The 25,211-nt window shown below is 36.1% G+C and overlaps 1 protein-coding gene across 13 annotated transcripts; it reads right to left on the reverse strand.

Moving 5' to 3' along the window:
- Positions 1–16,632: 16,632 nt before the first annotated feature.
- On the reverse strand, positions 16,633–24,918 carry LOC111047772 (host cell factor 1). Of its 13 annotated transcripts, XM_039424823.1 has the most exons (4): positions 24,728–24,843; positions 22,239–22,328; positions 18,112–19,954; positions 16,633–17,815 (listed from the first exon to the last, which is right to left on the reverse strand). In XM_039424823.1, exon 3 carries the CDS (start codon positions 19,858–19,860, stop codon positions 18,121–18,123), a length of 1,740 nt encoding a protein of 579 aa, XP_039280757.1. In that variant the 5' UTR covers positions 19,861–19,954; positions 22,239–22,328; positions 24,728–24,843; the 3' UTR covers positions 16,633–17,815; positions 18,112–18,120. The 13 variants fall into 13 exon arrangements, with proteins under 13 accessions (XP_039280757.1, XP_022189307.2, XP_039280762.1 ...); XM_022333615.2 differs by having other exon boundaries at positions 16,633–19,954; positions 24,795–24,918; XM_039424828.1 differs by having other exon boundaries at positions 16,633–19,948; positions 22,243–22,328; positions 24,795–24,907.
- Between the last annotated feature and the right edge of the window lie 293 nt (positions 24,919–25,211).

Raw genomic sequence — 25,211 nt, forward strand, 5'->3', positions numbered from 1 at the left:
CCTCAAGTTCCAAATTTCAAGTCATTCCGTTAATTGGGAGATGAGATATCGTGTACACAGACGCACATACACTCATATACACACACACACACATATATATATACAGACCAATACCCAAAAACCACTTTTTTGGACTCAGGGGACCTTGAAACGTATCGTAATTTAGAAATTGGTGTACATTTTTTTTCGGAAAGCAATACTTTCCTTTCCTATGGTAATAGGGCAAGGAAAGTAATGAAACGTATAGAAAACATGAAATTAGGGTACCTTAAATTTTTTGGAAAGCAATACTTTCCTTACCTATGGTAATAGGGCAAGGAAAGTAAAAAAGACAATTAGATGGCGAATCAAACTAACATCTGAATAACATTTATGATTTTAAAAATCGCTACCCCGTGGTTCGGAGCCTACCTAAAGTTAGAAGTCACTCATCTCTCATCATCATCTGTCTCATTACACACGCACAAGCTTAGAGCTCATGTAGGCATCATCCTCAGCCAAATACTACCATTTAAAGTTCTGATCGTGAAAAACCTATCCTGGTGGTTAGAAACACAGTTCTGATCGTGAAAAACCTTCTCTGGTGGTTCGGAACACACCTGAAACTGTAAGTCCATTTAACTCTCAAATCACTCTGGCACAAACCCAGAGCTCGTGTATGCATCTTCCTCAGAAATAGTATATTTCGCACCTAGAGCAGAAAATGAGAAAGCTCTACCCATTACTGAGAGACAAACAATTGAAAGTATCATCCAATATTATACAATTTGTAATCTTTCTCTAAGTATGGTTGGATATTAGGCTGCTTCTCCATCCCTCGCTATTTTCAGCCAAACCCAGAATCAGTCACGTGATTTCAAATATATCACTATTCATTATTTCCATAATCATAACCTCTTTTGGCCCAATTCTTAATCAAAATCGGGAATGAAATAGTAAGAACTATAAGCCTGTTTTTCTATTTTCAATCATTTTATGATGTGTTTTCGTCACTGTTGAATAAATGAAAAAAGTCCCGTCTTTCGGCGGAGACGATAAGCCGTCGGTCACGACTACCTAAAAAGTAGTTGTCATCTCTCATCATCATCCCTCAGGTAGCCGTCTAGTTGTCACCCCGACTACTTGACACCTGGTCATTTTGGCCATAGGCGACTACTTGTACCCTCATAAAAATATACCATTGCCGTCAAGTTGACCCCCCGACTACTTGACACCTACTGGACCAAAGGTGCCAACTAGTCATGACCGTAAACGACTACTTGACACCTCGCAAACTCGCGTCAGGGTGTCCCCCCGACTAGTTGTCACCTCCTTAGGAAGGAGACAAGTAGACGGAGATGGCTCACGTCTACATGAAACCTTGCACGCTGGCACCCCGACTAATTGTCACCTACAGAGCACCAGTTGGCACAAATTATAACCCCGCGGCGTAGGGAAGAGGGATTTAACAATTTTTATTACTGTTTATGATGTAGAATTTAATTCTAAGCACTTTTGGTTCAGTAACATTTTCCCGTCAAACGCACGGTTCGGGAGATATTCGCCGTCTTTGTTATTTTTAGGACAAATTTTTTCGAGTTGGTTGAAAACAGAAAAAAATGGATAATAAGCCCTTTTGATGACTGAACCAGATGTAGAACATAATTCTAAACACATTTTGTTCTGTTATTTAGCCGTCATACGCACTGTTTACGAGTAAATTGAGCATAATGCTAGGACAGTCAAATTTTCATCCATCAATGATATGGCAGATGAAGCTATCAGTCTGGTTATCAACTGAGGTATTACATGAAGTTAGTCTGGTAATTAATATGAGGATGAATAATTAATTATATACACTTGCTTCTATACAGTCTGTTTCTATACTTATTCTTGATTGCACCATGGTTGAAAAGGCTCACTCACAAAGACATGATGTTGAAAATATCTTATTATATCAAAATTAGGAATCTTAATGTCTTTTCATATAGAACTTGATAGTTAGGCTTCATTTTCAAACTTTTAAATGAAGAGCCAGCTGGAATTGTGATTTCTTGTGGAGTGGAGTCGAGGGGATAGGTTGTCGTGACCGTACACGACTACTTGTACCCTCATAAAAATATACCATTGCCGTCAAGTTGTCACCCACTACTTAACACCTACTGGACCGGAGGTGTCAACTAGTCATGACCGTAAACGACAACTTGACACCTCGCACCCTCATGACAGGGTGTCCCCCCGACTAGTTGTCACCTCCTCAGAAAGAATACAACTAGCCGGGTATGGCTCACGTCTACTTGTCCCCTAAAAACCGGTTTTAAAAGGGGACAAGTAGTCGGGGTGCCACCAAGTCGAGTACCCCATCCCTCTTACTCATTAACCACGCACAAGCCTAAGAGCTTATTTGGGCATCACCCTCAGTATAAAAAAGAAATGTAATGAATCAGTATAATTAGTTGGAATGTGGGTTGACTCTCAATTGAAAGGTTGGGTTCGAACCCCAGTCCTGGAGGATTTGAAGAATATAATAAAAATGAATATAGAGTTGGGAGTAAGAAATTAAAACAATATATATTTTGATATTTGCTCTTCTTTTTAGTAAGACTTAAGAGGTGAGGCCTGTGAGTGGGCTGCGAGGGGAAGACAATTAAAGTGGCTAGGACATGCAGGTGGAGCAGAAGAAACAAGGAAAATAAGACAGTTCCTGGAAGTCAAACCGGAAATAAAACGACCAAGGGGCAAACCACGACTCGGGTATCAGGAGTATATAATATATAGAGAGGCTGGCAAAGATGTGAGGAAAGAACTGAGAAACATGATGGAGAACAGAGCTACGTGGAAAGGATGTACCGAGGCACAAAACCACCAGACACTCTGAGAGGCAGAAGGGCTTGATGAAGAAGAAAAGCTCTTCTTTTCAGGGCTAATGATTAATAAAACACACAATTAAAAACTATCAAGTACCCTCTATTTCAATTCATCACAACTAGTTTCAACTCTTCAAGTAGCCTAGTAGAGTTGATAGTTTTTTACTTTCCTTGTCCTATTACCATAGGTAAGGAAAGTATTGCTTTCCGAAAAAATTTAGGTACCCCAATTGTGTGTGTGTGTGTGTGTGTGTGTGTGTGTGTGTGTGTGTGTGTGTGTGTGTGTGTGTGTGTGTGTATGTGCGTCTGTGTACACGATATCTCATCTTCCAATTAACGGAATGACTTGAAATTTGGAACTTAAGATCCTTACAATATAAGGGATCCGTCACGAATAATTTCGATCAAATTCAATTAAAGATGGCGGCTAAAATGGCAAAAATGTTGTTAAAAACAGGGTTTTTCGCGATTTTCTCAAAAACGGCTCCAACGATTTTCATCAAATTCATACCTGAAATAGTCATTGATAAGATCTATCAACTGCAATAAGTCCTATATCTGTAAAAATTTCAGGAGCTCCGCCCCATCTATGCAAATTTTGATTTTAGATTCCCAATTATTAGGCTTCAAGTACAATTTAAACAAAAAAATTTAAGTGGAAAAGATTAAGCATCAAAATCTCTACAATTAATGTTCAGTAACATTTTCACCTAAAATTGAAAATAAGATCGAAATTCGAGAAAATGTGATTATTCAATTGCAAACTGTTGCCAACTGTTGATTCTATTAAATCATTCACTATGAAGAGAGAGCAGACCTCGTGTGTCCAGCGTTATTGTCCTCTCACCAGCTGGCTCAGATCTTTGTGACTAGAGATGCGCGTGAACACTAGCGTCAAGTGAACACTAGCGTCAATTTTTATAACGGCAAGGAAAGTAGTGTGAGTGCGCCACACCAGATTTTTTTATTTACACTGACTTATACTATACGGTCAGCGGAGGTCGGTAGAAGAAACAAATGAGTTCGGTCTTTGGCCTATCAATCAGCTGATCACTTATAAACAAATTTACAAATAAATAGATTACATGAACAAATTTCGCCACGATTGGGATTCGAAACTCAACCTTCCCAATCAACTCAACCGATCTATTACACCTGTGATAGAAATGGAGAATTACTTGGCCTATACTCACACTAGCGCGACTGAAATCGTACGACTCCAGTCGTAGATACTCCATTATATCGGACCTTACGACTTGAGTCGTCATGCTCATTACCACTATTCTAGTTGCCAGAGGCCGTTCGAAATTTATTGAAATTGTAACTAATGGCTCACTTTCATCAAGCTTTTTTGTGATTATCAAGTTGTTAACTATTGTATAATATGGAAAATCGAAAAAATTTCTAACGAACTTGATAGTTCAACTTGTGCTCGTTTTGTTTACGATAGCCCACTCCAATTCCTGACCTCACTTTAGTGAAGATACTCCTTACTCGAATCACTTGTCAACCGGGATGTAAAGTCTCTCAGTGCGGAGTATCTATTTATTTACTTGTAATGATTTGGAGTGTACAAATAAAGACATTTATCGATCCATCTACCTATTGTGATGAATCTTTCAAATAGATCTCATGAGAAGAGAGAAAATTGTGATTACCTTTTAAAATGAAAGAATTTGCTAAAGGAATAGTTAGCGACCGAGCGATAAAGCTTACTTATCAGTAACTGTATATTAGATAAGAGTACCGTTCTGTACTGAACATTTTCTAGAAAATTATTCAATAGAATTATAATTATTTTGCAAATAAAGCACAAATTATTTACGAATTGCTCATTGAATTTGAGGTTACACTTTGTTTACTATCGATCAGATGTTTAAAGCAGCCTGAACACAGCTGACTGATTCAAAGTATTGTCAAATGTCATGCCGGTTTTCATGCAAGGTATAATATCATTCCTAAAAATTATAAAACTATCAATAAAGGACCAAGAATTTCGAATAAAAAAATAAAATGTATGTATTATCGTTGAAATTATTTATTATTTAAGAAATTATATTATATGTCAGGTCTTATTGTAACTAACTAGGTCATATCATGAACAGTATATTATTGATAAAACGGCAGAAATTAATTATAACAGTCTCAAACATAATAAAAATTGTATAAGAATATTAATTTATTAATGATTAATTCAACTGAACCACATGGTAATTAAATCTCTTTGGCAAGCCTAAGCCAATCATAGTGCATAGAAATAGCACCAAAAAGGTGATCGTTTGAAAGCAACACATGTTAATCTACTATCAGACAACAAACCTGCCTTATCATATACGCTAGCACATGTACATTGTATGAGAGGAACTATGTCTAGAAGATTAAGCAGTTTTAAGAATTACATAAATTGAATTATTATTGTAATTAAAGGAATTATATTCTACTGCCTGCCACTGACGTCACGTCTACGTCACAATCGTTCTACCAATGGCAAATTTTTCATGCAAATTATTACATCGAGATTCTCAGAAGAAAGGTCTAGCCAAGAAGCTGAGAGAAAAGACAGCACTTCCCTTTTGAAATCCTCACCGTTCAGACCTCGTTATAGTTACCAAGACCTATTTGTAAAATTTTCATTCGATTTTATATGTTCTATTTGTGAGCCAATATTTTAGGCCAATCTATTAGTTATTTGTAAATTTATTTTCATCAATCGATAAATTAAAAGTTTAAAGTAAATTATCCCTTAATTAATTTGGTGAAGGAGATATTTAAATTAAAATTCCACACGTGCTGAAACCGAAGCCTGGATTGCTGCCGATCAAACAATTTTTGATCTAAAGAAGAAAACCACGACCACCAAGGAATTTCACGTGAGTTATAAGTTTAAAGGGGCCCCAATCTACGCTTCGAAAAATATTACAGTGCAGAAAAACATAAAATTTTCTTCGTTAAATTATTGGCCACGACGACAAGCGCTTTAGCATTTAAGAGCCTAGAATTTATTCATATAGAATTTCTAAGAATTTGTAGTTGATTAGCTATCCTCCGCTGCCAGAACCACGACCCCGAGCATTTAAAAAAAAAAAAATATTTTATAATTCATTTTTTCACTATTTTTTCAAAACTGTTCAATTTTATCAATTGTAAAATTCTGTCGAATCACGCATGGTATCATGCAAGTACAAGAAAATTGCTAATCATTTTTGTTAATGTTAAACCACTTTCAATCTGTGAATTATATTCTGAATCTGCACTGTATGATCATATATTTTATTATAATATATTCCAGTTTTGTTAATTCGTTTTCTGAGTTCGATTATTTCTTAAGCCTGTCAATTATTGTGTCTGATACGTTCTATATCATCAAGAACCGATCGAATACGATCATTGGAATAATTGAATTAAGCTGGATATTGGAACAGGTCTAAGTGGATGTAGTGAGTGGGGTCAGATCGAGATATTTATTCTTAGTCCTTACCTGCTCATATATCAGCTTTTATCTGTTACCAACCTCGACTTCGGAGCGAACACATCAATTGTACAGCAGATGCAGCCAGAGATCATATAAATTCCTACAATAGAGCTTAAAACCCGACAAGACTCTGTTCTCGAAGTATATTCTGAACGATATTTGGTCTAAATACCGTATTTTTAATCCTTCAGAACTTATTAGAGACGCAGTCCCGTAAATTATCTACATCGGGATTTTTGCTCGACCTGTATGATTTTGTATGCTCATTCTTCACAGGTAATAATTTTAAGGTATCCGTATTCAGTGTTTAGCGATCGCTACACTACTTATAAAAATTTCATCATTATACAATCTGTCATTAGAAGAATCAAGGGTGAGCGAGCGTTTAGGCCTCCCGAGATTCCGACAATTGTATTGAATCTTGTAGTGAGTCAATCAGTCTGGTGTACACTCAGCGTCCACGCACGCAGTTACAAAATTTATAGCCTCTACACCATTGATTCAGTACCAGATTCACCCTACATATGTGAAGCCGTTAAAAAACGCTTCACATGATTTGCCGGCCCAACGTGAGGCATTTAGATACAGCACTACATGATTTGGCAAATCTCTCTACATATGTGAGGCGAGTAAAATACCGCTTTACACTATTTATATAGTTTTTAACGGTACAACACCAATTTTACAACGAGAAATAACGATAGAAGAACAAATACGAGCTAAAACTTAATACAATATGAACATATTCAAATATCTGGTACTGGAATAGCATAATCTGAGTCACCATTAGAGTACCCATGCTGCTTCGCCGAGATAGTGTTAGGGTGGCCACCAACGACAGGACAAGTGTGTCGAACATGTATGAACGGACATATATTCGAACAAAAAGGACATTCAGGCGAAAGGCTTCGAACATAAACATCTGTTTGTCACAGCAGCTTCTAACATAGTATTAACAAACAATAACAATAAATAAGCCACTAGAAAATTACTAATTTTATGATACAAAAATAATTTAACCTCAAATGGAGCAATGAAGTGAAAATAAACAAAAAATCGAAGATACAGAAGTCTAACCTCAAAAAATGTTGTTCGAAGCCTTTCGCTGTGATGACACAACAATGGACAGAGACGACTCGACATGTGTGTACACACATGTTTCTCATGCATGTCCAGTCATTTGTGGCCAGCCTAAGAATATTCAAATATCTGATATTGGAGTCGCATAATCTGAGCGTCAACTTTTGAAAACACATGCTGCGTCGCCGAGAGATTGAGTCTTAGGGAGAGACCATATTGGGTTTTTTTCAGAATCGGCAGGGCAGGATGCTCTCCAATTGGCTGATTGGATTGGCGCGTTTGAAAAACGTTTGACACCTAATCTGAGCGTCACCTTTTGAAACCCCGTGCTGCGTCGCCGAGAGATTGAGTCTTAGGGCGAGACCATATCAGGTTTTTTTTTCAGAATCGGCAGGGCAGGAAGCTCTTCGATTAGCTGATTGGGTTGCGCGTTTTAAAAACGTTTGACACCTAATCTGAGCGTCACCTTTTGAAAACACATGCTGCGTCGCCGAGAGATTGAGTCTTAGGGCGAGACCATATTAGAGTTTTTTTCAGGATCGGCAGGGCAGGAAGCTCTTCGATTAGCTGATTGGGTTGCGCGTTTTAAAAACGTTTGACACCTAATCTGAGCGTCAACTTTTGAAACCCAATGCTGCGTCGCCGAGAGATTGAGTCTTAGCGCGAGACCATATTAGGGTTTTTTTCAAAATCGGCAGGGCAGGATGCTCTCAGATTGGCTGATTGGGTTGGCGCGTTTAAAATATGGTCTGACCCTTATACTCTGTACAAAATAACTTTTGACATGGTATGGAAATGTGCAGCAGAGAAGGCAGGGATACAACGACGGCGTTATTACCGTTCTGAACCGGCCCGCGTTCTCTAATTTCTAGTGAGTATTCAAGCGCTCATGTTGAACTTACGAAGTTTCCTCTCTGCAAGCATTGATTCGACTGATTCTAATCGACAAATTGGCTACTGCGCTTCCACCTACGACACTACCAATCACTGTAATTGACTGATCTCCCTCCGTTTCTCTACGCCGCATATTCCTCCAAGTCAGAAGTAATTTTGGTTTGAGATTTGGGTCACGCTGACGTGAGTAGAGCCTAAATTTTCGGGTATTTGAAACCACATGTGACTGATTCTGGTTTGCCTGACGGACAGGGTCGGCTGTTTCAATGTAGAGGCAGCCATATTTGCAAATAATAGCAACGTTGGCATGAGGTGGCCTACCTTAGCATCAGTGACGTGATCTGCCGGCAACGATTCGGGAACAGTCTGCAGTGTGGTCCTCATGCTCGCAGACATCCTCCCCACCTCCTCCTCCTCCTCTACTAGCCACTCCTCACTGCCGAGCCCACCTCCTGCAACAACAACAACAACATTCATTAATAAAAAATAGTATAGTAAAGATGCGTTTACACCAATCCTTAGATTAATCCTTATAGAATCTATTAGATTGAACATAACTTATCATAGACATGATGGACATATGTGTTTGTCAAGTTCCGTTCAATCTAATAGAATCTATAAGGATTAAGTTATTAACATTTTGTATGGTGTAAACGCCGCTTAAATTAGTAGTATAGTTGTTATAACAACAACAATAACATTAATTAATTTATGAGAAGTAGTGGTTTCTAACCGTATTAAATAAAAAATTAAAGTTTGTTACTTCATTATATATTACACTAGCCGTCAGGCTCGCTTCGCTTATCCGTCTAGCCAGGGGGCTCCGCCTCCTGGACCCCCGACTGGATCGTCCAAGAATGAGATCAGCAGGCTCGCTTCGCTCGCCTGCATTTTCCATTTGGGCATTTTTATCATATGTTAGGACAATCCAGTTGGGGGTCCAGACTAAACGTCTGGCTAAACGGATATGACGAGCGAAGCGAACCTGACGGCTAGTAATATAATATTCCCAGGATTGAAGTAGCAGTGCCCAATCAATTTTTCCGCGATAAATGCATTTAAATCTTCAACTTGGTGCCAACCTAACAAAGTCAACTCAACTTAATGCCAACCTGACAAAGTTATTAATTTAGTTGCCAGTTAACAACTGTTTCGAAGAGGTACTCTATCTAGATTATAGTTCTATAGTAACATATGATATAGAAATTTTTCAATTATAATTAAGAGATTGGGAGAAGAAGAATATACATGCTAAAAGATGAACTTTAAACCCTTAAAAACAACCCTTAGAGTTAAAATATTGCCAAAAGATTTCTTAGTGCGCCTCTAAAGGGCCAACTGAACATACCTGCCAAATTTGAACGTTTTTGGTCCGGTAGATTTTTAGTTATGCGAGTGAGTGGGTGAGTGAGTGAGTCAGTCAGTCAGTGAGTGAGTGCCATTTCGCTTTTATATATATAGATTTTTGTTGATATTATTATTTTATCATTGAAAAAATAATTCCTACCCTACTTTGAATGATAAGTTCGTTAGTAATTTTTAATGTATAAATTAGTTTTCCATCTATGAATTTCATTCTGTGAGCAATGACTTCAATGTTCCGTTTTCTATTTATGAGGATTATACAGAGTGAGTCATATTATGTATGGGAGCCCTTCAATAAGTTGGAGACTATTGTAGATTATAATACTGTAACTTTCAGTATAAGTGATTGGTTAAATACTCTACCTTTTTAATGAATTTAAATTCATCACAGCTGTTTTTGTTCGAATCCTGAATTTCCTTTTCGTACGAAGACTTGTGCGTTCAAATATTCATAAGGGGGTGACTTAAGGGTTGTAAGTCGAATATTTTAAATGTAAAACCCATTCTGTGGTACATCATTTTAAAGACATTTTAAAAACGAGAAAGATGACATCAATAAAAATGTTCTCATACTTTTGTCCAAAATGGCGGCTGATTGAACTTTATCAATATTATTTCTTTAAAAACTAAAACTTCAATCCGCCGCCATTTTGGATAAAAGTATCATGTAACATCGATGCCATCTTTCTTGTTTTAAAAAGAACTTTAAAATGATGTACCAGACAATTGGTGTTTACATTTAAAATATTCGAGTTACACAACCCCAAGTCATCCCCTTAGGAGGGGTTGAAATTCAGTTGTACGTCAAAAGGTAGAGTATTTGACCAACAACTTATCCTAAAAGTTGAAGTATTATATACAAAATTAATAAATATCCAATAGTAAAAAGTGAAATATCTCAAATTTATTAAAGGGCTTCCTTACACATATGACTCACTCTATATATAATACAGATACAACACAAATAATTAAAGAATCTCACATTAGGATTATTGTGAATTTGTATAAAACAAACCACTGAATTAAAATATAAAAACATTGATAGATACATAGGCTGCCTTGATTTGAGAAGAATTATCTCTTGAAAATATTAGTGACGTAGTTCAATATTGAAAAGAATATTGTGACAATTTTCTGCGTCATCCAACTTACTTGACTAGTAATATCAAACCCATTTTGTTATTACAAATGGAGTACAGAAATGTCTTTAATATTATTCATATGCATCATTTTTAAGAATATATACAATTTTAGGAACTTTAGTACTAGTAACGATTATAACAATACTTTTGTAACTGTAAACTTAAGGCCTATTAAATCATTTGGTAGTCTTTCAATAATTACAAAAACATGACTGTTCAGAGACTGTAAAGAATTACTCATTTTTTTAACATATCTTGTAGCCTACTTCCAACGTCCTTATTTTGTTTGTTTGATTCCTCTTCTTCGCACAGACTTTGAAAATAATAGAATTAATATCACCCTTCACATTCTAGTTCTAATTCTAGTAATAACGTACGGTAGATGAAATTACAGTATGTTGTTAATTTTGTAATGTTCGTGTAAAATGGTTGGACATCCATTTGTTCCTAAAACAAATATTTTTCATGATTTTAAAAATCTTCGTTTTTAAAACATCCCTATCCTATTATCAAGTTAATTATTAGTTCCAGATTTCAATTATTTGTAATAGGTTAGGTTAACAGGTAATTAATAGTTCTAGGTTTGAACCTAGTTATGGGACGAGTAACCTAAAGACTCCTAACAGAATTTTACCACAAATTTCAATTTTAAAATACAAGGGTTCGGAGGCCTTGTATTCCACCCAATACTCTGCTGCCACCTAGAGTTTGAACACAGTTTGAGTAGTCGACCAATGAGGATAGAGTGGGCGGAATCTAGAGTCAAGCCACTTTAATATTCTACCCCGATAGCTGCTCCCGTGATGCATAACAAATGCACACTGAGTATAGTTTTCAACAGTTTCATAGATTTTTCAAGAAAAATGAATTCTTGAAAAGAGTAGCCTACGCACATAATATTACATTTCTGTAACCAAACGTTCCAAATAAATCCAAAATAACTCTCGAAACGCTTCGGTTAATTAATCACTATACTGCATATTTCAATTTAAGGAATTCAAAACTATAGTGTGGTCTACGTTATAATGGCAGTCGATAAAGATAGAAGAATAGCGATGCCAATTCTCTGCATTAATTAATTATATTTCTACACCGTCAAAAACATAATTGTCATCGTTGTGGACCTAGAAAAGGATAGTACCACCGGCTTTGTCGAATGATAGACAAGGATAGCAAAACCAAAGTTGATCAAATACTGTCATTATAACGTGGACCGCACTATAGCGTTACCATAGTTAATATTGGAGAACCTTCAAGAGTTGATTAAATCACGCTACAATCTGTACTCAGTTGATATTTGACAAAAGTTGATCAAAAGATTTCCAAATTCAATTGTGAATTGATTTGATTATGGAAAAAGTTTAACCAACTTGTAGAGAATTCTTACCTCAGGACATCATGATGAATCATCAAGTGGAATAAAAGCATATTTAAAGTGAGTGAGAGGTTTTATGAGTCATCAAGTTGGAAGAACATATCTGGATAAATATTCAAATTTCTGGATTGCATTTTCAATTTATCCAGCGTATACGGCTGACCGTTGACAAGCAGTTTGTCGTATTGGAGAACTGCATGCTGCCCATCTCTCCTAGCCATAGAAATGAGAATTGTTTCAACTCTCTACGATCGCTTCTAACTCGGACAGTAAAATCCTCTTCAACACCAATATTGGAGTATTTGAACCATTTCCTTTGTGACAAGACTTACATTTTTTATTGTACTTCGCGAATCTCACAATAATAGAAACATATGCTGATGGTGAATGTTTTTGTGATTTTTCTGGCTTCAAATTTATCAAGTTTTTTAATATTTTTCAATTTATTAATGCATTTTCAAGTGTAATAATAATTTGTTTCATCTTTCTGATCAACCGAGATACAAAATTTTTAGTATAATGTATATTTGGACTGTAAATTTTTGTGATCTTTATAAAAGTGTTTTCATAACCTCATTTGGACTATTTTTATCAAAATTAGGGAGAGGAACAGTTTTGGGTTTATCCTGTTGATTCTCTCCCGATCATTAATTTGATGTTGTGATTAAGGAATGTAATAAATAAATAAATAAATAATTGGCCTACATTGTCCAGTTCGACGACCAGTCCTATGAGCTCGTTCTATATCATACTGATCCAGCCAGCAATTTAAATCAGTCTTCTTGTTCGAGTAAAACTTGGTTTTAGTTTGATGCATTACTCTCTACCAAAATTATTTGGAATTAACTCTTCAGTATTGATATATATCTACTAGATTCAATAAAAAAAATTGTCAGTTTGCTATTCTACTTGTGAAATCAACCCACATGAACATTGAGCATATACTCTTACAAAATTCTAGAGGAATACTTGAAACATAGATTAAAAAAAATACTAAAGATGAATACAAAATAAATTCTTTTGTCTCTGCTTAAAATAATCAAGTATTACAATCTTTCAAGCGATAAGTTACTTGACTCAAGTTCATTTATCCTGTGTTTAAAGAATTCTATTGCTTGTAATTCAACAGTGTAAAAGCACACAGTCAAGTCCTATACTTGTGTTAAAGTGAACTGCTTCAACGACTCTTGAAGATTTCATAAATCAGCAAAATTAGTATTTTTATTCAATGTGAACCCCGGAAAAAGAACAAAGATTCAAGTGAACTTGACCAATGTAAAGGCGCATTTTTATTTATGCTGGTAATAGATACCGGTAATGTTCGAAAGTAAGTTTATAGATATGAAAAATTCAATCCAAATTTTGACTTCTACAATTTAGACACTAAAATGTTGCCGTGAAGCCTATTCGGCTCAATGAATTGTACATAAAAAATAATTTAATGCCAAATTTAACTCAACACTATCAAAATGTAAATGTCCCTGAAGAGTGACCCCAATAGAACAAATGAAAATTTCCTTATCAAAATGGCAATAAATCTAATAAACCGGCAATAAGTTACAGTATTATTGTGACATTCCACAAAATATATGCTGAAAATAAATGGTGATTTTACAATTTAGAACTGTGCGATTACAGTACTACTCATTCAAAGATCACTAACCTAACCTAACTTGGAGCTACAAAACAACGTCATAGCCCACTTAAACTCATCTGACGGCAGAATTTTATGAGGAGGGTTTTGGTGGGCTGGTCCACTGGTGTGAAGATAAATGTCTCAACCTCCAAGGCAATTATGTTGAAGAATAACCTGTGTGTAGCCTATGTAACCTCATAGAGAGTGTTGGGAACATTTTCAAGGTTGTTATTTTTTGACTAATCCTCTGTCTGATCATTGGATGTCTAGGATATTATAAATTGAATAGAAAAAATTATCCTCGTATTTGTGTAATGAGCCGATATTTTTTATCAATCAAAATTTATGATATCACTTGTCAAAAATGCAGCCAAACTTCAAAAATCTTCAATGAATTCTAATCACAGGTAGAAAACTAAAGAATATCGATGAGCACTCAGAACTGGTAAATACAACTCGAACACATGCGCCTACATCCAGTTGCACAAAAGTCTGTTAACTTTTAATCCCGATTAAATGTCACGAGAACTGATCAAAGAAGACTTCTTTTCAAAAAACCTTCTCTGATTGGTTCTCATTGAGTTTAATCATGATTGAAATTCAACATGATTTTGTGCAACCGGACCATAATCTCAGAAGCGACTTACCAGAAACCAACATTCTACAAGACTGCACCGTTCTGAGAATCACAGCCTGGATAGCGAGGAATGAATTGTAATAAGTAGGAGCGATGCAAGCGAGTGCAATGCCTGATTGATCAGACTTCAGACATAATATATGCAAGAGACTAAGGAACGACTATCTATATATATAAAAGCGAAATGGCACTCACTGACTGACTGACTGACTCAATCACTCGCAGAACTAAAAATCTTCCGGACCAAAAACGTTCAAATTTGGTAGATATGTTCAGATGGCCCTTTAGAGGCGCACTAAGAAATCTTTTGGCAATATTTTAACTCTAAGGGTGGTTTTTAAGGGTTCAAAGTTCGTCTTTTAGCATGTATATTCTTCTTATTCTCTTAATTATAATTGAAAAATGTTCATACCATATGTTAATATAGAAATTCGAAACAGTTGTTAACTGGTAACTAAATTAATAATTTTGTCAGGTTGGCATTAAGTTTAGTTGACTTTGTTAGGTTGGCACCAAGTTGAAGATTGAAATGCATTTATCGCGGAAAAATTGATTGGGCACTGCTACTTCAATCAGAGCTATTCCTGGGAATATTATATCACTAGCCGTCAAGCTCGCTTCGCTCGCCATATCCGTTTAGCCAGACGTTTAGTCTGGACCCCCGACTGGATCGTCCGAACATATGATAAAAATTCTCAAATGAAAAATGCAGGCGAGCAAAGCGAGCCTGCTGATCTCATCCTTGGACGATCCAGTCGGGGGCGGAGCCCCCTGGCTAGACGGATATGGCGAGCGAAGCGAGCCTGATGGCTCGTCATCTACATAATGGACTACAAAACGTATGTTAAAATTAATAAAAACTTGAACTACCCTTTATTCAAAACTTAAAAATATTTCAATTTTTTTAAATAAAGGGTACTACAAGTTTTTATATTGTTTTTATCAATTTGAACTAAAGTAGCCCATATAAGTGAAGTGATTTCAATTATTTGTCACTTCATCAACTCTTCAGCAAAAAAAAAACGTTTAAATTTTAGGTGAGCAACTTTAGAGAGCACTTCCGGGGTTCATCCGTCGTACATTGACGACCACAATGATTCAAATAAATCTGCTATTTCTGGGTTTTGACTTGGTTGCACAAAAGCTTGTTAGATTTCAATCATGATTAAATGCCACGAGAACCAATCAGAGAAGGCTTCTCTGATTGATTATCAAGGAATTCAATCACGATTAAAATACAACATGCTTTTGTGCAACCGAGGCTGAAATTTGCAACTTCATTGTATAAAATTTCCAGAAAATATTATAAAGTTTAGGTACATTTCCAGCTATGTACTTCCTTGGTAAGTAGTTACATTTTCTTATACAGGTAACCCAAAGTTATAACAGCCGAAGACCATAAATCCAACATGAAATTTGCAACAAAAATGTTCTTACATCGACCTAAGTTTTCGAGATGTATCGATTTTTCGATATTTTTTAAAACGTTAATAACTAGAAAACTATCAGTCGAAATCAAATTCTTAGGATATGGTTGGAAACATGAAGAAATTTACAATAAGATAAACACAATTTTTCCTTTGTTTGACGTTTTTGAACTTTTTATAGCTTTCATGTTTGAAATTTACCTTTGAACTCGACAAATGAACTTTTTTACGTTTGAGCGCTTATAAGAAGTTGAAAAACGTTGAACAAAGGATGAAATTAAATGAATCTTATTGGAAATTTCTTCCTCTTTCCAACCATGTCCTTAAAATTGGATTTTGACTGATAGTTTTCTAGTTATTAGAGATTTTAAAAGTTGTTAAGTTCTTAAAATATTAAGAAAAATTTATATACCTCAGAACAAGACTTACCTCGATACAAGAAAATATTATTAAACAATTTTATTGCAAATTCTATGTAGATTATATGGTATTTGGCTGTTACACCTTCCGTGGGACACCCTGTATAGTGATATTTACCATATATAAAGTTAGCACTTGATTAACATAGGTGTCGCTATCCTTGTCCTGATTTTCACCATCATTGGTATCGCAGATCATATGAATACTTTAATAATTTTTTTTAATCCATAATTCATTATGCTCAGCCATTACAAATAACATCCTGTATGTAGACGTCTTTGTAATGGAAGGACGATGGAGGTTATTGCAGGGAGTAGGAAATATTAATGGACATAAAAATTAATTGAAAAATGTAATCTTTTATCAGGACAATAAATCTACAGTATAAACTTCATATTAAACCTGCATAGAATAGAAAATTAGATGGACTAATTTCTTGAGAAATAGGCTACAATCACAAATCATTGCAATATTACACAATCTGAGAAAAATGTCTGAAAGCAAGTATTTTCTTGTTTGAATAATTTTGTAAATACAGAATGGTGATACAGAATAAAGGGAACTTTTAAAAACGCCATAAAACATTAGTAAGGAGGGCAAAAATGATTTTATGCAAACTAATGTAAAATTCAAGACTTGCCATTTGAGAATTGTTAATAACATCTATCACTTTTTAACAATTACTTCTTCAAGATGGCTTCCTCCTGCACGAATACACACTCTTGAAACCTGTGTTGAGATTCCTGAACGATTGTTGCAACATTTCAGCTGGGATATTGTTAATTTCATTTTGAATTGTCTGTTATGATTCAACCACAGTTATTGGTCAAGTTGTAAAAACGTTTGATTTGAGATAGCTCCACAAACAGAAAATCGCAGGTAGACAGATCATGGGACCAGGAAACGCAGATGTTGCAGCGATCAATGAGGAATCGTCAACAAAGATTTCAAGAGTGTATTCGTTCAGGAGGAAGCCATCTTAAGGAAGTAATAATTGTCAAAAAGTGATAGATATTATTAATAATTCTCAAATGGAAAGTCTTGAACTTTACATTAGTTTGAATAAAATCATTTTTGCCCTTCCCACTAATGTTTTATGGCGTTTTCAAAAATTTCCCGTTATTCTGTGTCACTGTATTTGGGAAAACTCACAAATAACACACATTTTGCTGGATGTTGTCGCTATCAAATAGTATTACCGTAATCTAGTAAAATATTATAATGAAAATAATATACTGCATTTTTAACTTGTCATAGTATGGTCTAAGTCATTATGAAGGCTACAAAAATACTACTAATAACGCTAAAAACCTACAATTTTACCATTAACTGACTATTGTACTTAAGAAACTATATATTTTTCGATCAAATCATTATCGTCCTTGTCAACTAACATTCTATAATAACAAATCTCTACTGGTCCAGGTTCTAAAAAGAAATGCCAACTAATCAACTAGTCAATATAGTCCGTACAAAAGTATTTATCCAGTTTGAAGCTTAAAATAATATAATTCCATCAAGATTCATACAAATTGGAATCAGCTATGCTAGAGATGGTACAAACTTGAAATAGTATTCCACCAAGTTTCAGACAGATATCAGAAATGTCAACTATCAACTAGTCAATATAGTCCGTACTAAAGTATTTATTAACTTAGAAGCTTACAATAATTATAATTCCATCTAGTTTCCGACAAATTGTAATCATATATTCTGGAGATGGTACCGTACAAACTTCAAATATGATTCCGCCGAGTCTCAGACATTTCAAACTTGAATCAGCTACGCTAGAAATAGTAATAGTGAATATATTAAAGAATGAATGTTCAGTTGTCATCAGTTTTGTATTTCTTAGTGGTGGGGGGAGTGGAAGAGGGGTCACCCCGCTTGACAGCACTGGGCGAAGCGATGACATCCTGCAGCCACCTGACCTGAGTGGCGGGGCCGTAGCCCTTGTCGTTCTTGGCGGCGATGCGAAAGATAATGGCCGGCTTGGTGGTGATGTCAATGTGGGCCGCAGCCAGCGACGAATTGGGTACGACAGCCTGGTTCTGAGCACCGCAGTAGACGCGGACAAATGCCAGCTGAGTGGGGGTGCTGGCAACTGTCTTGGTGTCGCCCTGGGAGTGGGTGGTGGCGCTACGCACCGCCAGACACACCGAGTACTCCATGATCTTTCCAGAGGTTGTTGGGGGTGGCTCCCACGACAAGTGCGCGCCGTCGGTTGATTTCGATATTTTAATAGCGGACGGCGCTCCGGGGAAGCCAGGCAGACAGGTCTTGAAGGCGGACACCTCGCTCCACGGCCCGCGCCCGCACGTGTTGATCGCGGCCACTCGGAACTTGTAGGCAGTTCCCGGCTCCAAATTCACCTTCACGCAGTTTAGGTAGTCGGGCATGTCGTTAAGGGTCAGCTCCAGGTGCTCGGGGTCGGCCACAGAGCCGGCCTCGAAGAACTTGGTGACCGTGGCGTTGGTGCCCTTGATGATGCTGACGTCGCACCAGGATGATGACGCTGCCGCCTCCTTGCCAACGTCGCGCTGCTGCTTGGTGCCATTTGTAGTCGCCTGGTCGCAACTCAACGCAGCCGACGCCAGAGTGGCCAGGGCGTCCGCCTCCTCACTCATCCTCTCCTCACCCACTTTCTTCTCCTCATCGGCCCCCACCCCCACTCCATTACTATCACTCACCGGCAAATCAACTTCCTCCTGCTCTTTCTCTTTCTCGGCCTCTTCATGAGTAGAACCAGCCGACAGTGTCTCACTACTACCATCTGCAATCAACTTATCAACAGGAGGGTTACTCAACACATCTTCATTCGCCTGCTGCTCGACTGGCACATCCTCCTCTTCCTCTTCCTCCTCCTTCTGCTGACCCACTTGGCCGCTTTCCGCCTCCTCAACAGGAGCGTCAGCGCCAGCTTCAGCTTCAGCTTCTTCACCAACAATGGCACCTTCCTCAGCCGCCTCCTCTTCCTCCTCTTTCAGTGGTGTATCCACCTCGTTCTTCACCTCTTCAGAAGCTGGCTCTTCCTTCTCAACCAAATCTTCCTTAACCTTTTCAACTGCCTCATCTTTACATTCTACAACAGGAGGTGCTTCCTCATCCACCTTACCCTGCTCCTGCTCCTTCTCCTCCTCCTCCTCCACCACCTTCTCCACATCCATTTTCTCATCTTTCGAGTCAACAGCTTCGTCGCATGCATCCTGCACCAAACCCTCAACATCCATGGCTTCGTCTTTCGCCTCCACCCCTTCTACTTTGGTCTCGTCCTCCACGCCCTCTACTTTGGACTCATCGGCGACTTGAGGAGTCGCACTCTCCTCCTCTTTGGCTTGTTCGGGGGCAGGATTAGTGTCCATCAACTCTTCCTTGAGTTCGAGCAAGCTGCTGTTGAGATCGTCGGTTGGGGGGGCAGCGTCGCCTTCGGGGGCGGGGACTTCATCTTCGCCGGGGGCGGCGACAGTATTGTCAGATCCGCCATGTTCATCGAGCGCCTTTTCAAGCGAGGGCAGCGTAGTGGCGTCAGGCACCTCCTCACTCACTTTACTCTCTTCGTCAGACATCTTTGAATCACTACTAAGCCCTCAATAAAACTGTCTCGTTTTGATTGGCTGCACTCTTTGTGGTTTGGTTTTCCTCCAGAGCCGGCACCTGGAACTGTAATCGTGATTGGTTTACCGATCGATCGATGGTGACGAATCTCCAGCAGACGAAACCATTACATACTAATGATGATGATGATGATGGTGCTGGCAGTTCAATCACTTACGATTAATTACTAGTCGTCAAATAGTGACGTTACCCGCGACCGTTCGATACCCATACCCCTAACCACCTCATCCTACCGACTAGGAACTGACATCGTTCCACCGCTATACAATCAAAATAAGTATTCTATGACACACTGAACAATATTTTATGCCACTTTCATTGTTAGGATTTTCAATAGGTAGTTCCTGTGAACAAATAATCATTTCATCGTGAATAAATTGATGACCAATAACAATTATTCTAATGTACATAACAATTCGAATTTTCAAGTGAATGGAAGCATTTTTGATCATTTGAATATGTTGGATAATAGACTTGATGCTTGAAAGCATTTGAATGATTATTTATAAATAAATTACAGCAAGGATGCAGTCAATTATTCTATATTGTTATCCATTCAAATCCAGTTTTCAACAAAACCATAATAAAAATGAAATTGTGGATTAACCAAAAAATAACCCTTGTTAGTAACTGCATTCCAGTTCATAATGTTTATATTTTACGGAAGAATGTATAAAGAACTTGGAAAGTGGCATGTCAATATTTCAGCAAGTATAAACTACTTATCTTGATTCAATAAGAGTTCTAGTCTCAAAGAATATTTTTATTGCAAATCACATTTCTAAGCAAATATAAATGAGTATAAAGAAGCATGTGAATCATCTATTTCAATTCAATAGACGGTTTACAACATATGACGCAAGAATGAATCACTACTATTAGCAACTACAAGGACCTATAAATATGTAAAACATGTCTTTGAACAAGCAAAACTGATTTGGAAAATTTGTGGAAGCCAATCAAAGGTGTTGAGTTGAAAAAATTGAATTATTGAAGATCGAGTACAAGTTAAATTTCACTGAGAATATGCATTACAATAATCAAAGAATTCCAGATCATAACTGGTGACTTAGCAAGGCTAATTCGAAAAATAACAGTATAGATTTCTAATAATAAATAAAAGTTTATCAGGTGCTTGAAATCAGATATTATTTCAAGGTGGTATTGGGGAAGCTACTTTGTAATGAGAAAATATGTAATAATGAAATAAAACCCCTACCAATGTTTATCATAAATGGTTGTACATTATGAAAATATTACCTCATATAAAGTAATAAAATTCAAAAATCAAATAGATGAAAACTTAGCAGTCTTTCAGAAAATTGATAGCCTATTATTTGTTCAACTTAAAGCCCTGCGAACACCTCTACAAATTGCATGACAGCGGCAAGATTTTTACACAGTTTTCACAGTCGCCGATATAACACCTAAAATGTCCTCCGATTGGCTAATTCTCACCAACAGCTGAGTCTCAGCCAATGAGAGTACATTCTAGGTGTCGCGTCGGTGAGAAATCGGTAAGTGTAATAACGGCCATTCGCACTGATGTGGGCAAGGCTTTAAAAACAAATAATACCTCAAACACATCACTTATTGGAAAAATCCAAAAATCATGTAACCACAATAGGAAAATATGCAAAAATGTTGATTTACATCCGAATTATGACTAACGATTTTTAAAAACAAGTTCATTTCAACAATTGTCTTGTCTTCTATAAGAACTACAGGTAGGTTAACATTTTATGCATCAATTCAATCACGAGGACTGTTTCTTACATTATTATATGTTTATACATTATAAGATTATAAGTATCAAAACTTTCTTAGAGGTCACAAAAGCTGATTACACTTTAGACACTAAAGGTTCTTGACATAAAATAATATTTGACAAATGACCACATCCAGCAAAATACTCACAACTAATAAAACATATTCAAAAAAATCTTAATAGTCCTTTTCAATAATTCGATTGGTTGATTGAGCAATAAAGTAGATTGGCTTAGCCTTAAACAAATGAACTACCGCTAGGCTAATTAATTAGATAAACAGCAGCAATATGATAAAATTTATTTGGGGTGAACGTCGTTAAAATAGTACACTGATTTTGCTCAAAGCATTGATTCTACAGTTACTTTTAGTGCACTTTGGATTTCTAGCAACCCAGTTAGAGATAATGTAGGCTACTTATTATATTTAGTCAAGAAGCATTATTAATTTTTACCCAGCCTTCATTAGGCCTATTATTAGCCTTTTTGAGACACATTCTAACAATAGACTAATACTGAACTGTGTACAAAACAGAAATATAAGTGAAGAAAATCTTACATACCTACATGCAATTAGAAGAGTCGAGTGAGGAATATCATAGCATTCAGAAACACCTTACTATCTGGACATCGCACAGCGAACAAAATTAGACCTGAAATAGAAAACAATAAATAAATAAATAATTTTGATATAGGCTAATTGAAATTATTTCAAGATAATAACGACATTATAGAATAAAACCATATTTTATAAGTTCTGAAATAGAAAACAATAAATAAATTAATAATTTTGATATAATTGAAATTATTTCAAGATGTAACGACACTAGAATAAAACCATATTTTATAAGTTTTTGTTGAATTTTTAATAAATTATAGTAGGTATTATATAAATCATAAGTTTTCTCTGAACGACATGTAAACAAGTGAACGTAAATAAAAAAAAAAAGAAAACGGTTAGTTTAATAGCATGAATTAAATAACTTGGATTACAATAACACTAAATTATTTTTCAATAAATATACAAGAGCAAGAATTATTTTCAAATTCAATTTTTATCAGCCAAATTATGAAATCCAAGATGGAGATACAAGTGAACTCTAACTCCTGTTGACTGGAGTCAGTTTGTTGACCAACAAAAATCACACCTATGATCTTCTAATAGGCCTACAAAACATCCATCTACAAATTAACTTTCACAGATACATTCCTAACTTCAACAAAATACTACCTCGGCATGAGTTTTACACTTTCCATGGCCGTTTCCACCCTCACCGATTTTTTGCCGACACATATCAGCCGGATTTCGGCCGACATTTTTCTAACTTTTTTACACTTTTCTGTAATCTTAGCACACAACTTGCCTTTATTATAAGAGAATGAAAACGTCATATTTGCCATAAGACAATATTATTATAAAGCCGGTTGAAAAGATAGGATGCGATGTTGTTTTCAAAGACACGATTTGTCGGTCTTTAACCAGCTTGCCGGCGGACACCCTTGAAGAGTGTAAAAGCTGATCAATGTACACCATGTTATTTTGACCACCACGACACCGGGCCGGAATCTGGACAATATCGTGTCGGATAGGAATCGGTGAGTGTAAAAACGACCATTGATAAAAGATAAGTAGAATTTACAGTAGAAATGTCAACTTGATAACATAAATGTTTTATAAAAGACTACTGTAGGCTAATCACTTTTCTGAGACCAAAAAACAAGTTTAAAAACGATACGGTAACTGAATGAAAAAGAACTTCACTTCAATGGATAAGATTGATTATTGATTACCAATTATTGATCATTTGATGACGGGTATAATGGCACTGGACGACTGGACCTCTAGAGTTATGCCCCGGTAGTACGTCTACATTGATTAGACCCAAGTTTACATCCCATAATACTACACTGCACTGGTAATCAGGTAATAGTTTAATAAGTCTAAAATCTGAGATTTTTCAATAATCTCAAAAAAAAATTTAGGCCTAATTAAATTAGGCCTAATATTGGAATTCAACTGTTTGCAAGATCATTTTTATTTTTATTCAATAGAAAACTACATGCTAATATTCTTAATAAAATGTAATAAACCTAGTAAACAAAGTTCAAGATTAAAAAAACTTTGAAAAGCAACTAAATGTAAAGAAGAATTTATTGAATTAGTAAAATAGAGGATAGGCTAAATCAATTTATTGTCTGAAAGAATGAAGTTCACGCAAAGATAAATGCATGGATTTCATAACCTAGACAAGCATTCAAACTACATTAGAATAACCCATTATATCAAATTGGTCTTTTAAAGCCATAAAAATGCAATTATTGTGTTGAATAATATTTGAAACAGCCCAGTTATTGATTCAAATTTTGTCATAAATAATTTTACATTTTGACCGCATAGCCTATTTGCAAAATATTTTCAACAACTTATAACCTAAATTAGTATACCAAGAAATAGAAACAAATAGAGTTTACAAGCCATAAGTTACTAAACAAGTTAATGAAGTAGCATTTCCTAAACGAAACCCTTTCTTCCAGCCGACCAAAATAAATTACAAACTGTATTCTAGCCTCACAACAGATGGCCTATACTAAAAAAGTAACAAATAATTATTAAACCCAGTTACCAATATTAAAAGTTTTAGTAAAATCCTTTAAATAGAACACGATTGAGTTCTACTTGTAGGTCATACAGTAAAAATTAGCGAACTATTAAAACATTGTGGGTCATTTTATTTGCTTGGCTTGTCGCTAGGTAGGCCTACCTGAAATACCTGTTCAAGTTCTCAATTGAAACCATAATTTCTTCAATGAATAAATCAAAATACTAATCATAAATAAAGCTTAAACGTAATCAAAAGGGTTACCGATTAAACAATCATTCAAATGCACCAAACACTCCGAAAACGATCAGTTTTACGAGATCGCAGTACGGCAAGCCACATCCACCTACGTGAGACAGATTTATTTCGAATCACTTTGAACTACCTAATATTATAGATCTTTTATAATATTATTAATTAAATTAATTAACGAATTATTGTTTGCAACTAACCTAGACAACTCACATCCGTAAGAAATAAAAATATTATAATAATACTTAGAGCACACTCATTACTCACATTGAAGCAAGATGGCTGAAATTTCCTTCCTCGCTTGACGCGAAATAAAGTTACTGCGCAACTCCAACTGTGATGATTGCCATTGGTAGATTCAGCCAAACGTCATCGACAGGAACGCTTCCCTTCACTGAACTCCATCAAGTATCAATGAAAGGATTATTATAATTTTTGTATCATGACGTCAGATTTTTAAAGTGATGTAGCGATTTAGCGCCTTTTTCAAAATTGAAGAATACAGTACCAAGTAGAAGTACGGTTAACTTGAATAAATAACTACAGTACCTTCATATTACAAATTATTCAATGGTAGAGCCTCTGATATCATTTCTGTTTCTATCAACGATTATCACCATTATTTTGTTAACTTACATAAATATGCATAGCAGTTCAGAAGTTGAGGTATTTATTGCAACATTC

The sequence above is a fragment of the Nilaparvata lugens genome, chromosome 3 (genome assembly GCF_014356525.2).
Source record: "Nilaparvata lugens isolate BPH chromosome 3, ASM1435652v1, whole genome shotgun sequence".
NCBI lineage: Eukaryota > Metazoa > Arthropoda > Insecta > Hemiptera > Delphacidae > Nilaparvata > Nilaparvata lugens.

What these genes read in the sequence shown, in the direction of transcription:
- LOC111047772 (XM_022333615.2), bottom strand. Translation starts at nt 19,860, where the DNA reads ATGTCTGACGAAGAGAGTAAAGTGAGTGAGGAGGTGCCTGACGCCACT.